Below are 17,713 nucleotides of genomic sequence, written 5' to 3'. Positions count from 1 at the left end.
TGAGCGACATCTGGTTTCATAGCTCGGCAACATTTTTAACACTTTTAATTATATTGGCCAATTATATTAGTCCTGGTTACTGGATAATTGTCAAGGCCATAGCCCAAAAAAGAATAAGAAGAAAAAGTAAAATTGAGGTTATGTTATTAAAAGGTAAACATTGTTCTACAAGCAAAATATCATTAATTAAATTCACTTTAATAATTGCATATCATATCAATATTGTGGAGCGACATATAATTTTTACAATTTATAACACATCATTTGCGAAATCCCATTTCCTTCAATAAGAATAGGTATGAAATATACGTCAATTTGACAATTTCAATTAACAATATGAATTGTTTAAGAAATATATGTTAAGAAAGTTGCAAGATTTGTCCGTTATACGCGCACGATCGTTTCTCGTATCCCCTGTAAGTACCTGCACATAGCGAATAGCGAAAAAAGATTTAACATTATTAAAATAACTTTATAAAATACGTCTGCGGGATAATATCGTGACGCATGGGAAGAGATAAAATGGAACAACTATAATATGACAGTTCTGGCACGTTTACATATTATGTATCCAGTAACTGGCGCCAGTCTCACTGGTATGAAAAATAGACCAATCTTCTATTCGAGACAGCGCTGGACTGGCGCAAAAAAGTGTTTACATGATGCCACTACCATGCCAGCGCTGTTCGTATCAGTGCGACTGGCGCCAATTACTGGATACGTGTAAACGTGCCATTAATGACAAAAAGCCGAATCAAATAAATGAGTATTTCGGTACTGTTTATTTTGGCGAATACCGTACCTAACAGTACCACCAGTCATTTGGGAAGGCACTAATTCGCATATTATGGTGCATCTAAAAATGGTTTTTCTACAACCGTGTTAAAAATGCAATTTTTAGCACTTCATACGAGCCTTAAAAATGCTACTTTAAGGCACTAGTGCTTTAAAAATTTTATGGCACTGCAGTTCGTATTGACCGTATAGGCAATTTTGATGTAATGTCAAAAAAATATAAAAATTGAATGTCAGTCAAGTTCAAGTAAAAGTTTTTGTAGATATTGTCCTGTAATTACGTTTGTAGAAAAAATATTGTATGATATGTATTATATCTTCAGATTGAATAAGTAGGACATTTCGATAAATATATTTTGACAACTAATAAAAATATGAACTGACATAACTCTATATATAACATTACATAACAACTACTATAAATAGAGGAGGATATTATATTCTCCCACGCTATTTTGAACTTAAATAAATAGAAAAGAATTAAAAACCTAAATCTAAAGTCTTGACTTGAAAAGTCGAATCCGTTCAGATCTTCTTAACTGTGGAAGATCATTACGTTCTTCAACAGCAGGTTCATTAATGGGTACCAGTTCATTATCAGGATGATCAGGTTCTATCATTGGATCTACATTTTTGTTGATAGGATTTGGATGTAAATATACTGGAGGTTGGATAGATGGCAGAAGATGCAGGGGGGGGGGGCTCTTGATACTGTGGCTGATAATTAATTATTTCTGGTTCGTTTACAAAGGTTACATTCTTTTTAGGTACCATAGTTTTACGAATTTGGTCAATGTGACGTTTTAAACAATAGCCATCATCAAGTTGGACTTGGTAATGTAACAATCCATACTTTTTAACAATTGTGCCAAATTTCCAAAGTTCCTGCGGTTACCTTCACTTGGTAATACCGTACTTGTACTCTACTGGCTTGGCATTGTTACGCAGTTGCAAATTTACTTTAAAATTTGATACAAGTCCAATTGATTCTTCAAATATGTCTGAATATTTTTGAACAAATTCTTCTTCATTAGCCGGTATATTTTTGATTTGTCTGATTCCTGTTGAGCTATCGATGTCTTGAAGGTTAATGTTTAAATGTCTTATCCATACACGCCCTAATAAGGAGTCTAATTCATCAGGAACTACGTAAAATTCTTTTGTTGAAATTTTATTTTGATATTGTATTGATGTTTTTGCTTTCCCCAGGGGATAAAATACGTTTTTTGTATATGATCTAAAGGCAATATCGGATTTTTGAAGTGGTAAATCAAGATCTGGTTCTTTAAATTTTGATTCTAAGATGAGTGTAAATCCTGCTCCAGAATCAACTTCAAATGTTGCTTTGTTTTTAATAAGGACTGTCACATAAAACTTTTGAGCATCCGTGTAAGATTGATTTTCATAAATATCTACAATTTTATGAATGCCAAAAGTATCCTCTGGTTCTGTTTCGCTGGTTGATATTCATTAATTAGATGATGGGTCGAGTTAGTTTTATCTTTGTTTGCTAAAAGCGTTGAAATACAGACTGAAATGACGTGACCATTTTTTTTACAACCTTTGCACTGAAGTCGTTTAGGATTGATTTTACAGTTTTTAACAAGATGTTGCTGACCACATCGTAAACATCGATTGTCTATCCCTAATTTTTGAAAATTGATTCTTGATCTAGACTGGGAACGCTTCCTAATATAAAACGCTGAATTTGGTCTCTGTCTAGATTGATTGATTTGGTTGATATTTAAAGAATTGTTACTTGATGAAAATTCTTTACTGTCGATAATTGAAGATTCTAAGATTAAAGCCTTTTCTTCTAATTTTTCAAATGATTTTTCATTGGATTCCAGCAGACGTTCTCTAATTAAGTTATCTTTGATGCCTCGAATAAACTGAGCTCGTAAAAAATGTTCAGAAATGTTTGCCTGACATTCGCACGTAGAGATAAATTCACATTCAAGAGTAGCTTGCTTTAGAGCAGTAGTATATTCGGAAATTGACTGATTTTCTTGTTGATATAAGGAAAGAAATTTATGCTGCAACACAAGAATATTTTTCTTTGGATTCAGGCGATTATCAAGTTTTTTTACAATGGTGTTGTAATCAAAATCTCTAATTTTGTGAGGTGCAACTAAGGATGAAAGCATTGAAAAATTTGCAGAGCCAATAGAATTCAATAGTAAGTCTAAAGCAAATTTATTGTCATCTAAAACGTGTTTGATTTTCAGGTAGTTTTCGAAACGTTCTATGTACATTGTGAATTTTTCTTTTTGTTCATTAAAATTTTAGAATAAAGGTATAAAATGATTAAGAGGAAACAGTAGCGATCAACAGGTAGCAAAAACGCGTTCCAAGATTGCGGCTGTAATTTTGAATATTTTTTCGAGATATTTGGCACACGTATTCGTAATATAATAAAGAATGGCGGTACAGAGCCCAATTTGAAAAATATATTAATATGTGGAAATTACTCTGTAATTAAATAAAATATTTAAAAAACGAGCCTGTACCGCCATTAAGAAGAACAAAAAAATACACTTTCTTCAAATAAACTTTTATCCGATGCCTAGATTTTGTGTCATTTTGGAACTACTAAAATTTTTTATTTCATTAGTAGTTCCAAAATGACACAAAATCTAGGCATCGGATAAAAAAGTTTATTTGAAGAAAGTGTATTTTTTTGTTCTTCTTAATGGCGGTACAGGCTCGTTTTTTTAATATTGGATTTAATTACAGATTAATTTCCACATATTAATATATTTTTCAAATTGGGCCCTGTACCGCCATTCTTTATTATATTACGAATACGTGTGCCAAATATCTCGAAAAAATATTCAAAATTACAGCCGCAATCTTGGAACGCGTTTTCGCTACCTGTTGATCGCTACTGTTTCCTCTTAATAGTCGAATTTGAAGTACTTGCCAAACTTTTCTGCAGTTGATCTAAAATTTCCTGGTTTACCATCATAAATTGTTTGAATTGATCTGGATCCATGTTTAATATGTATTTTAAAAGTCTGGTTATTCAATGATTTACCCCGTCGCCAATTTATTATATCTTCAGATTGAATAAGTAGGACATTTCGATAAATATATTTTGACAACTAATAAAAATATGAACTGACATAACTATATATAACATTACATAACAACTACTATAAATAGAGCAGGATACTATAATATGCGTGTTAAAAAGTACATTTTTAAGGCACTCATGTGAATTGCAGAACTCGATTCGCTCATTCTCCAAACTTTCACATGCGTGCCTTAAACGTGTACTTTTAATACTTATATCATAAATATGGTTCTTTTCATGAGCATTTTTCAGTGCGTCACAGTTTTTCGATTTCTCTCTAACGAATTAAATTGTATGTGACAGAAAAAAACGCACGTCGCTGATTACATTTCGTCGGTGACATTTATAACATTTAATCTAGTTGTCAATAGATGGCGCTAATAATATAATATTAAATAATATTATATTATTCTATATAAAAAAATTTAATCTGTACAATTTATAAGACTATACAAATCAAAGAAAATACCATTTTATAAATGCGATAAACAAAATTGATTTGTTTTTATACCAAATTGCCAATAAAATGTGACAACTGTCAGATTTAACTTGTCATGTTAGAATAAATGTCATAAATGTGTATTTATCACGGACTAACCTTTTTTTCTATCATTTGTGACGCACTGAAAAATGCTCATGAAAAGAACCATAACTATTAAGAACAGTCTTTAAGTTAGTGATTGGTTACTGACATTGAAATTTTATTACTGAGTATTGAAATTTATACGGGCTGTCATATCGGCTGACGCCGCATCCCCACATCTAATCGCCATTTATTTCTATCCTGGGCATCTTCCTCTTCCAAATTTCGGTGGACATTTCGATAAATATATTTTGACCATAGAGGTATATATTGACATAGAGAGAGTGTCATTCAAAGCGAAGTGACGACACCATCTTTTTTCTTTGGATTAGTGCTGTTTCACTCTTACGCATATTAAGCTGAGACAGTTGTCCTCCTCTTCCGTGCCTATACTCACACCTTAATGTCATCTTAGTTTCTCGGTACGATGTGTTAGAAAGAGATAGCGCAAACCAGTCCAAGAGATCTTGTCGTCAGGACGCGCATAGTGAAGGCTCTCTCTATGCTAATATATAACTCTATGATTTTGACAACTAATAAAAATATGAACTGACATAACTATATACAGTATGTCCCTGTAAGTTGTATCCATATGGGAAACTTTTTTATTATTAGTTTTACGAAAAAAAGTTATTCTTCATAAAAAGCTCTGCATGATCCAAAACCTAAAATTCAACCAACAGATATCAAAATTTATGAATATTATACGAGGTATGTCAAAAAGTTTGAATTTCACTCAAGAGTAAAGTAGCTTTATTTTTCACAATATTGAAAATTGCTATTATGAAAAGTTGTTCGGAATTAAAAACCATATTGTAATATGCAATTACATGGTTCTAATTGAAAAAAAAATTTTTTTGAAAAATTATGGATAACAACATTATTATCAGTTATTTCAATTCTGATAACTCTTTTATTATTAATTTTACGAAAAAAAGTGATTCTTAATAAAAAGTTCTGCATGGTCTAAAACCTAAAATAAAATCATCTTATATCAAATGTTATCAATTTTATACGAGGTATGTCAAAAAAGATAAATTTAGATCAACATAAAGTATCTTTATAGTTCAGAATAATTCAAATAGAAGGGTGTAATTACATACTGAAACATAGTTTTTAATTCTAAATACCTTTTCATAATAACAATTTTCGATATTTTCAAAAATAAAGGTATTTTACTCTTGAGAGAAATTCATATTTTTTGACATACCTCGTATACAATGGATAAAATTGGACATAAGATGGTTGTATTTTAGATTTTAACCCATGCAGAACTGTTTATTAAGAATCACTTTTTTTTGTAAAATTAATAATAAAAGAGTTATCAGAATTGACATAACTGAGTTGTCCATAATTTTTCAAAAATTTTTTTTCTTCAATTAGATAGATGTAATTGCATATTAAAATATAGTTTTAATTCCAAACAACTTTTCATTATAGCAATTTTCAATATTGTGAAAAATAAAGCTACTTTACTCTTGAGTGAAATTCAAACTTTTTGACATACCTCGTATAATATTCATAAAATTTGATATCTGACCGTTGAATCTTAGATTTTAGACCATGCAGAGCTTTTTATGAAGAATAAGTTTTTTTCGTAAAACTAATAATAAAAAAGTTTTCCATATGGATACAACTTACAGGGACATACTGTATAACATTACATAACAACTACTATAAATAGAGGAGGATACTATAATATACGTGTTAAAAAGTACATTTTTAAGGCACTCATGTGAATTGCAGAACTCGCTTCGCTCATTCTCCAAACTTTCACATGCGTGCCTTAAACGTGTACTTTTAACACTTATATCATAAATAACTATTAAGAACCGTCTTTAAGTTAGTGATTGGTTACTGACATTGAAATTTTATTACTGAGTATTGAAATTTATACGGGCTGTCATATCGGCTGACGCCGTATCCCCACACCTAACCGCCATCTATTTCTATCCTGGCCATCTTCCTCTTCCAAATTTCGGTGTTCCATGGCCTTCCTTATCGTGCCGTTTCAGGATAGTCTTGTCTTCCCCTTTTCTTCCTACCTGGGGGTTTCCATTTCAGTAGTTTCTTTGGCCATCGTTGGTCGTCCATTCGAAGTAAGTGACCGAACCATTTTAGACTTCTTTTCTCGAGCCTGTCTACCGCTTTCTTCGTTACGCACTCGGTCTAATCGGGAGATTCCAGTACTTCTACGTATGTAGTTCATTTCCACAGCATTGATCCTTCTTCTGGACTCTACTGTTAATGTCCAGACTTCGCTTCCATACATTAGCACCGATTCCACAAATGACTTCCCTATTCTTAATTTTGTAGTTCTGGATATATTTTTATCCCACCACACGGAATTCAAGCAACCTATTACCTTCCTACTTTGTTCAACTCGCCTTTGGATTTCTTTGTTTCCTAGACCTTCTCTGCTTATTACAGCTCCCAGATATTTGAATTCTTCAACCTGTTTAACTGATGTGTTCTCTTTTATGAGGATTTCAAAGTGGGCGTCAGAATTAACGACTAGATATTCTGTTTTTTCTATATATTTAATCCCCATTTTTTATAGGCTGAATAAAGGCGGGTTAACATGAATTCCATGTCATACGAATCTTATGCCAGTACTGCTTGATCGTCAGCAAAGTGAATGTTAAACAGGCAGTCATCTCCGATCATGATTCCCATTAGTTCACAACTTTTTTTCCATTCTTTTAAAGCGACTTCCAAGTATATGTTAAATCGCAACGGTGACAAGCTACACCCTTGCTTCAGTCCCTTTTCTATTTTTATTCCTTCAGATAGTTATGTGCCAATCTTGACATATCCTACATTGTCGCTGTATAATGATTTGATCATATTATGTATAATAGCCGGACTCACTTCCATTTCAGCAAGGGCATGCCACAACTTGTTTCTAGGGACGGAGTCATATGCATTTTCCAAGTTTATGAAGGCAATGTGGGTTTCTTCATTTACACTCGTCCTTTTCTCTATAAGTTGTTGGATGACGAAAAGGTTGTCCACACATGAGCGTCCCGCCGTAAAACCACTTTGATCTTCACTTATGTTCCCTGTTGTCTCTATGTCTAATCTGTTCTTTGTTATTCTGCTAAATAGTCTACTAATAGTACTATTAACACTAAGGCCTCTGATATTAGACGGATTACTATGTTACTATGCATAATTTTATCACAAGCTTTAATAGGGAACTTGCACATTTTTTTTATTACATAATAATGTTCAGTTTTGTTTAAAAATGAGATTTCCAAAATTTCACGCTTCAAAAACTAATAACTTAGAGAAGTAAAAATTTAAAATCTTCTATGATTTAAAATAGTTCAAACGACCCGTGACGTCACATAGTTGTACTTTATTTATGTTTATATTTATGATTATATTTAGGTATATTCTTCGTCTTTACTTTATTGGCTTCCACCTACTTGGGTATTTGGCCAGCTCATCGTCGCGGAATAAGGGAAATATATTTATATTCTAATGACATTTATCGTATGTCATTGTTTGATACAGTTTTTGAAGAAAAGGAAAGAAGGTTTACTATGGATAATAAAAGAAAACACTATAAATGTTGTTTAGTGCCAGTTTGTAAAAGTACAAAAGTTTTCTATGTATTTAAAATAGTTCAAACGATCAAAAACACTTGTGACGTCACATAGCTGTATTTTCTACTAACGTTTATGATGTCTAATTTAAAATTATGTACAATTTTGTTTACTTTGTTGGTGCAGAATGTAAACATACAACTATATGACGTCACGACGCGTTTTGGACTAGCTGCTATGGTCCTTTTCATGGGCATTTTTCAGTGCGTCATAAATGATAGAAAAAAAATTAAGTCCGTGATAATACACATTTATAACATTTATTCTAACATGACATTTTAGTTAAATCTGACAGTTGTCACATTTTATTTGCAATTTGGCATAAAAACAAATCAATTGTGTTTATTGCATTTATAAAATGGTATTTTCTTTGATTTGTATATTCTTGTAAATTGTACAGATTATATTTGTAGATATATTATATAATTCGTAAATAATTTTTTTTTTTCGATTATTAATGTCTGTAATCAAGGACGTGCCTTTTTTCTCACATACAATTTAATGCGTTAGAAAGAAATCGAAAAACTGTGACGCACTGAAAGATGCCTATGAGAAAAAGAATATAATTTGAATTTAGAATCGTCTTTATGGGCCAAACGGAACACAAAAACAACTTTTTTATCTTTGATACATGTTTTAAATTATGTTTCTGTTGTGATTTATAACATTTTTTTCGAATTTAAAATTTTATACAAGTTCCCTAGTGCAGTGTTAATAGTAGTAGCTTATTCTGTAAATTAGCTTACTAAATAAAATTAATGTCCGACTAGTATATTATTTGACAAATAATGACATGATTTCGAAGTCAGTTAAGTATGATATAACGCCCTAGGGCGTTATTTTGAAAAATACCGCCCAAGGGCATTAAATTTAAATAACTAGTTAAATACTGTCAAGTTGACAAATAATATCCTAAGTAAAGCTATGGTTACCACCGTTACGTTACGACTATTACTAGTAAATGTACTTATTTGAAAACTAATTAATTCAAAATTCATTCAAAGTTTTTGCAAACATTAAAAGGCACCACGGGTATTATAGATAATAACGCGTTCGGTCAACGTATATACCTCAAGCGTTATTATCCTTATAATACCCTTGGTACCTTAATAACTATAACACAATATGATTTATTTTAGGTTATCTATGGATGAATCTGTTAAGGACTTGGATAAACAAGTAAATACTATGAGAGTGGATCCAAATTTTAAAGGAGCTAAATTTGGAGATATCGATCTATCTTTTTTAATGATTAACCTGTATCCAGAAAAGGATGTTCAAGATTGTGATGAAGTATGGACATTAGAATCATTATATAAGGATCTTTCCAGAGAAAGGGAAAAAAATTGATACATTTAATTTCCTTTTGGCTTTTGTGTTAGGTATTATATAACTGGATCAAATGTAATTATTTAATTGCACAAATGATTGTATTTATAGTATATTAGATTTTTAAAATTCAATGTCCCTGTACATTGGAATCTCATGGAATGAAGGAATCACATTTTCTTGCCTTATGCTTCGCAGGTGGTGGTATATTATATGCATGTGGTTGTAATCCAGTCTTGAGGTAGTGCCCTAGTTTCGTATACATGATTAGAAAAGCGTGTCAGGTCTTTTAGAGCAGTCAATGAGGATATTTGGCTCCGAATTCTATCCTACTACATCGATTTACTTGATATTTTCACAGTAAGTGGGGAATAGCTCGAGAAACAAAGTCTACCCTATGCCGATGTGTGCTTTTATCTTGGGGTTTTTGGAATTTTTGGTTAAAATATCCACGGAAGTGGTAAGAGAACCTTTTTTTTGAAAAATGGCTTTGGCAGAGCCAATTAGCCAGACTTGTTTGTGATTGATTGCAGATTCATAGTCATAAGAGAACCTAATTCTAAGCAAAAATTGTTCTATAATTTTTTTTTGAAAACTCTGTATTTTGTGAGTTATTCGTGGTTGAAAATTGGCCATTTTCATTGAAAAATGACACCTTTGCGGACGGTTTTTTGCGAATACCTTAAAAACTGTGCATCTAACGAAAAAAGCTATATAAAATATTTTGTAGAGTATAAAAAAACAAAAAGATTCGTTCCTTCACAAATCTTCTAGTTATAATACAAAAGAGCTATGTGAGGTGAGAAGAGTTTATTTTTTTGGTGCATGCTCAAATCGGAGTATTAAACTTGAAATAACATAAAAACGGTCGATTTTAGGTGTAGAATGATACGAATACCTTTTGTGGTGCTTGAAAAGATCTTTAAAATGAGCAATATTAAATGTCGATTAGATTCAAAATAAGCGAGACATGCTACAAAAAAATTGATGACTCATGTATTAAAACTCAGCAATAAAATTGCTGGTAAATAAGTTTTCCCAAAAATGGCCTATTCTCCGATAAATCTGCCCAGACTATGCTCAAAACATCAAATAACACATAGTTCACAATAATTATAGGCTGTTTTTTTCTTTTGTTGTTTTCTTTAAACAATTAACCACTTGGCAACAGATTTATTATTATCAGGTCTTTTTGGATAAATACAAGGAAAATATCTTTCAATAAGTCGTAATGGATAGAGAGCATTCTTCAACTTCTAGGTGTTACTTTTCTGTATTTTTTTATTATAGATTTGACTAAAGTCCTCTGAAAGTCCAATAATGGATTATGTTCTCATTTTGTATATTACTTACATGGGAATTCAGAACTGCTAAGTCTAGAAGATGAAAAAACACTTTCTTATACCATTTCACTGTTTTCTTACAGTTTCTTTGGTACTCGGTAGCATATCTGTTTTGTCTACTCCTCCCATATTTTGATTATACTCAACAATCTCCTCTGGTTCTGAATTTGTTCACCTCTTCCATTAGTCACAGTTTTTATTTTATTGCTGTGAATTGTAGATAACATATGGGCGTGTCTTTTATAATCTGTCTGTTTTAAAGCCAATAAAGTTTTGTACCCCCGATAGGGGCTTCACGACCTTGACGTTGGTTCGGGGGCTTAAGCTGACTGTTCAGATATGGCTGTAGTCTGGTGCAGGAAGTGGATTAAGTATGTGTGTACGAATGCATGGGATCTCCCTAATAAGAAGCTCTCCGATGAATGAAGGCACCCCCCATAAACGGGCAAGGCCTGGTGAATGGAAAGTATGAATCTCATCTTAAACAGCTATCTTCTTTGGTAACCTTTGAGTTGTCCGAAACATACAGAAATTGTAAGGTTTCTAAAAAAATCTCTCACTGGACATTATTTGACCAAATGCAGGAGTCTGAATTGTGAAATCTTTACCAATAATCCTTTGTTTTTTGTTTTTTAAAATGAGATATTAGTAGAGAAACACCCAAAAACTGGTAGATTTCATCTGCACTTAGTTGGTGATATACAGAGTGTCCCTAAAAGATTGGTCATAAATTATACCACAGATTCTGGGGTCAAAAATAGGTTGATTGAACCTCACTTACCTATATACAATAGTGCACACAAAAAAGTTACAGCCCTTTGAAGTTACAAAATGAAAATCAATTTTTTTTTTATATCGAAAACTCGATTTTTCATTGAAAATGGACATGAACATTCTTATGGCAGAACCATCTTAAATAAAAATTAAAGTGAAATTTGTGTACCCCATAAAAATTTTATTTTATTTTATTTATTTATTAACGGGCCTTGCCCCCTTTTACTACAATAATTTACAGTTTAAAGACCTCAATAGAATTAGTCAAATAATTTATTTATTTATCGTATGGCATAGATACAACAAGAACACATAATTTAAAAAAAAAGTATATAAAACACTACATGAAGTATCACAAACGAACATCTAATGTATTAATATACTGTAAAACATTTTCGGTCGCATTCAGGAACTCATCGAAAACTCCAGGGTATCGCCTTCGGGGGCATTCCTCAATAATGTGGCGGATGGTCTGCCGTTGCACACCACAATCACACTCAGGAGTAAGGGCCTTTCCCCATCTATGCAAGCTGTCAGCACATCTACCGGTCCCTGTCCTTATTCTGTTCAGCGCCGTCCATGTATTGCGGGGCAGTTCAAAGCCTGGCGGTTTCTGATCGATACAGGCCATTTGGTGTGATTCCTGTGGTGAGTCGCTCTCCCATTGTCTTCTCCAAGCGTTGGTGAGGTCGAAATGTTCCTGATGTAGGGAGGTGGCCCTTAACAATGGGGGATATCTGGAGCGCAGTCTTTTCATTTCGATATCAAGCTTATCATGGTGGATGGGTAGTTGATGGTTAGCCTCGATTTTTCGATATTCTCTGAGAAGAGAATGACTTCTTCTTAGTTTAGGCGGTGGAATGTGACTCAGAATGGGAAGCCAATAGTTCGGTGTTGGTCGAATTGTACCTGAGATCATTCGCATTGTCTGGTTTAATTGGGTGTCAATGATCTTCGTGTGTTTGCTATTGAGCCATACCGGCGAAGCATATTCAGCCGCCGAGTATACGAGTCCGAGAGCGGATGATCTGAGTACGGAGGCTGAGGACCCCCATGTGGTGCCACATAGCTTTTGGATTATATTATTTCGCGTCTTCAGTTTTTCTGCCGTTCTTTGTAGGTGTTCCTTAAAACTTAAGGTTCTGTCAAGAGTCACTCCAAGATATTTTGGTGTTGAGTTATGAGCGAGTAGTCTGTTTTCAAAGTGAACGGAGAGTTTTTTGTTGGCTTGGGCATTATTAAGATGGAAACAGCACACTTCAGTTTTCGTTGCATTGGGCCGTAGCCTCCATTTGCGAAAATATTCACCCATAACAGCAAGGTCATCCGTCAGTATTGTCTCTGTAACATTCATGTTATTATGTCTTGCTGCAATGGCCCAATCGTCAGCGTACCCAAATTTCTGCGAAGTTGTCCTAGGTAGGTCCGCGATGTATAAATTAAAGAGTAAGGGTGCCAAAACAGATCCCTGTGGCAGTCCATTGCTGAGCTTCATTTGGACACTTCTTAAGTTGCCCATTGTGACGTGAAAAGGTCTGTCGGTGAGCATGCTATCAATGAGTTTGGTTACCTTTTGGCACGGGATGGCACGGATCAGTTTGCAGATTAGTCCTTGTCTCCAGACGGTGTCGTATGCAGCTGATAGGTCAATGAAAGCAACGGATGTTTTTTGCTTTCTTTGAAAACCTGCTTCGATATGTGTTGTTAGGGATAGGATCTGATCTGTGCAGCTGCGGTTAGGTCTGAACCCTGCTTGCTCAATAGGTATCACCCCCAATATGGTGTTACTAATTCTGTTGTGGATTAACCGTTCCAACAGTTTATAGACACAGCTCAGCAGTGCAATCGGTCGGTAGTTTTGGGGTTGATCATTTGCTTTTCCTGGTTTCAATATGGCTATAATGGAGGCCTTTTTAAGGAAATGGGGCATAGGCAAGTCAAATAATAAAATCTTAATATAAAAACAGTCTAAAGAGTGCTTAGAAAAATAAAGTTAAAGTTTAAATAATAAAACAATACAACATTGACATATAAAACTGACAGGTACAAAATCATTAGTTACACGTTATTACAATATATCACAATACAGTACAACCTGCCATATCCGGACATCTCCATATCCGACGGTTCTGCGCCGTCCGGATCTATCGAAAAAGGTAGTCCTACTGTTGGACAACTCACTAAAAGAAGAACTAAAAGATGGCGAAATAATGTATTATAGAATCTATAAAACGTGTCTATCGACGAAAGTTATTGACGGCGTTGATTACTGGAATGTGTGAAGGAGAAAACGTTTCAGAGACTGTAAAAGAAGTATTGGTCTTGATATCCGGATCGGTCTGTCGCCACATTGATCCGGATATGGCAGGTTTGACTGTATATCACATTGAAAAATTTATATCACAATTTGCTTTAACAGGCTCACAAATTTACTATAGCTTTCATTAAAAAAATCCAAACTAGCAGCATAACAGTTAGCCATTCGTGACACTCTAGGTATATAAGAATTAAGGCCAACATTGGTTCTCCTAAATGGCTGATGAAATACGTTAACTGATCTAGTGTTTCTTAATGGAACTGAAAACAACATTGTGGAAATCAATGAAGGACAGTCAATCATGCTATTAATGAGTTTAAAAAATATTTTGAGATCTGCCTGATCCCTCCTCACTTTCAATGTAGGCAGGGAAATGTATCTTGTAATAATGCAAAATCATATGAATCACCTGGTGAATTCTGTGAATGTGTGAAGTATAATGGGGGCTCCAAACTGAAGAACAATATTCCAATAAAGGCCTGACAAGACTACAGTACAGCACTCTAATAGCATTAATACTCCTAAAGTCAGGTGTGCTTCTCTTAATGAATCCAAGCATCCTAAGTGCTCTAGAAACCGTGATGTCAATGTGATTGACAAAAAGAGAGTGTGGAGTCCATTGTGACTCCAAGGTCCCTAATAGATGAGACTGGGGACAGTGGTGTTCCTTTAATATGTACTATATTCAAAATTCATTTTATTAAGTTTTTTGGTAAAAGTTATGGAGTTGCACTTCCCAAGAGGGACCCTTGCGGTACTCCAGAAGGGGGTGGGAATATTTTTAGACATGTAATTATTTACCTTTACAGTTTGACATCTTTCAGTTAGATAACTGGCTAGCCATTCCAATAATGTTCCCTGAATACCAGCAGTTTCTAGTTTGTTGAGCAAGATTTTGTGGTTTACCTTGTCGAATGCCTTGGAAAAGTCTGTGTAGATCGCGTGAACCTCCCCGCCCCCATCCAAGACGTCCGACAGATAGTTAGCAAAAGTAATTAAATGTAATTGTGTAGATTTTTTGCTAAGAAACCCAAACTGCTGTTCTATTACTGTCAAACTTAAATGGGGGTTTTGTTCCCTTAAACCCCCCCTAAAACTTTTGTGTACGTTCCAATTTAATTATTAGTGTGGCACCATTAGTCAAACACACTGTTTTAAAACATTTTTGCCCCTTAGGACTTTTTCGATAAGCCAGTGTTTATCGAGATATTTTGAATATTTATCGAATCCACCACATATTTGTATATGGTTAAGTACGATTATAGAGACCTGTTAATAATCTGAAAATGTATTTATAATTTACATTTTTAGGTATATTTTGAAAAAGAAGCCACATCTCGATAAATGGTGTCATCAAAAAAAGACTAAGAGGCAAAACAGTTTTAGAAACACTGTGTTTAATTAATGGTACCACAATAATAGTTTAATTGGAACGTACACAAACATTTGGGGGGTTTAAAGGAACAAAACTCCCATAAAATTTTTATGTAAATATATTAAAAAAGAAGCTGCATCTCGATAAAAACTCGCTTATCAAAAAAATACTGAGAGGCAAAAAAGTTTTAAAAACGTTGTGTTTAAGTAATGGTACCACAATAATGAATTAATTCGAACGTACACAAAAGTTTGGGGGGGCTTAAGGGATCAAAACCCCCATAAAATTTTTATGGGGTGGACAAATCTCACTATAATTTTGTTTTAAGATGATCCTGCCATAAGAATGATACATGTCCATTTTCAATAAAAAATCTTGAATAGTTTTCGATATATTGAAAAAAATCGATTTTCATTTTGTAACTTCTTTTTTTTTTTAATAATATTTGTAAAGAAAAACTATCGTTTATTTTTTCTTTAATATTTATTTATATTCTCATTTTGTTACGCCACTGTCAAAACATTAAGTTCTTCTTATTTTTATGTTGACTTATGACTTGTGAGGTGTTTTGACAGTGACAATTAATTATGTTCCATTATTGAAATAATATTTGTTACCTGTTTAGAATAAATTAGAATCTAGAATATAAGCTTTAAATGTTGTTTCTTTTCTTACAGGTAATGTATTTGTAAATCGTTAATATTGTACGTAAAATAATAAAGTTCCTTTTCTTACAGAGAGAAACACAATTAAGTTTTTATTCACCAAAAGTTTGACGGTTAAAAACATTATTACAAAACAACATTATTGCTAATAGAAATATAATAATTTTTCATTATAAAATGGCAAAACTGAGATTTGAATTTACCGTTAAATCATTGCAGACTGATACAAAAACAAATATCATTACCATCACCTCAATTGAGACTGAGGAAAATGAAATTTTTTCACTACCTAATGATATGCAAAATATTTCCTATCATGAAAAAATCCAGACGACAGCAGCTTTTCAGAAAGTAAAACGGGCTCTAACAAAACGGGGAACTACAAGAAAAGTTTGGATCGCAGATGAAAATATTTTGAAAGTTTATATGGACGAAGATGGGAATATACAATTCAATGATTTTCTCTTAGAACAACAAAGTATTCAAGGGACAGAATCTATAACATCCACACCTGGTATCTCACTAGATACGCTAGAACTGATCTTAGAGAGAGTATCAAAGTCAAATGAAAAACAATGTATTGAATCCTTTAATAAAAAAAAGTATTAGAACAATTTGTGATAGAAAAATTTACAGGTAAAAATGTGAATGTTTTACAATGGATAGAAACATTTGAAAATGAGTGCACAAGATTGCAAATAGATCAAAATACTGAAAAAATTGAAATTCTAAGACTATTTTTAGAAGGATCATGTGTGGATTGGTACAGGTCAATGCTTATAAAATATTCAATAAATTCTGACTGGGATGAATGGAAAAGCAAATTTTGTGACACCTATGCAGACAAAGGGTGGACTCCAGTGAGGTATGCATTTGAGTTCAAATACATAAATGGTTCTTTATTAGAATATGCTCTTAAAAAGGAAATACTCTTACTACAAATAAGCAAGTCATTGAATAAAAAAATTATGATTGATGTGATAGCTATTGGACTCCCAAATTATATAGCTGATAGAATTGATAGAGACACTTTGAAAGAAACGGAAGATCTCTTCAATGAAATTAGAGGTCTAGAACACTTAATAAAAATGAAGACTTCAGAAAAAAAAGAAATATCATACTTTAAGAAAAAGCAAGCCTGCAAAATTTGTGAAAAAGAAGGAAAAGGTTTACGTTACCATCTGGAATCAAGTTGCTGGTTCAGAAGCAAAAGTGAAGTTCCGAAAAATCAAGAGGTAAGAACTGTCAACAACCATAAACTAGAATTAGAATTAAACGAAACAAATCCAAAAAACTGTTAATTCCACCACTAATTAGAATCAAGTTACTATTAAATGACACTTTAGAGATCTATGGAGTATATGACTCAGGATCAAATGTATCATTGGTTAATGCAAAATTATTACAGATAAAGGCACATAATAGAGATGACCTTCAACTAGTAAACTTGAGGACAATTAATGGTGTGAAAAAAACAAATGGTATAGTAACACCTAAGATAAAAATCTATGACATTGAACAAAAAATGAATGTATTTATTGTAGATGATGAAAATTTCAATTATGATTTCTTAATTGGGTTAGATTGTATTAAAAGTTTTAGATTAATTCAAAATGAGGATCTAAGGATCACACGATGCAACAGCTCTAAAGAAATTGAAAATTTGTCAACTATTGATAATAATGTAAGCATTCCTGAGTTTCCAGGTAACATATATGTAAATGCATCTAATGAAAAGATTAATGATATATCCAAATATGAAATAAATTTTAATGAGAGTATAAATACTGATAATTTTGAAATAGCAATTAATCATTTAGATTTAAATCAGCAATCAAAAATTGA

General features: G+C 32.9%; 1 protein-coding gene across 1 annotated transcript in view; it reads left to right on the top strand.

Moving 5' to 3' along the window:
- Positions 1-12,115, top strand: part of LOC126887961 (intraflagellar transport protein 43 homolog) — a 31,847-nt gene extending 19,732 nt beyond the window's left edge. Inside the window, exon 5 of the mRNA XM_050655921.1 lies at positions 9,205-12,115. Coding sequence (XP_050511878.1) covers positions 9,205-9,415 — 211 coding nt within the window. The 3' untranslated portion in view covers positions 9,416-12,115. The remainder of the gene's footprint in view (positions 1-9,204) is intronic.
- The last annotated feature ends 5,598 nt before the right edge of the window (positions 12,116-17,713 follow it).

This window comes from Diabrotica virgifera, chromosome 1 (assembly GCF_917563875.1).
Source record: "Diabrotica virgifera virgifera chromosome 1, PGI_DIABVI_V3a".
In the NCBI taxonomy this organism is placed as follows: Eukaryota; Metazoa; Arthropoda; class Insecta; order Coleoptera; family Chrysomelidae; genus Diabrotica; species Diabrotica virgifera.
This window is presented reverse-complemented; position numbering and strand designations above follow the sequence as displayed.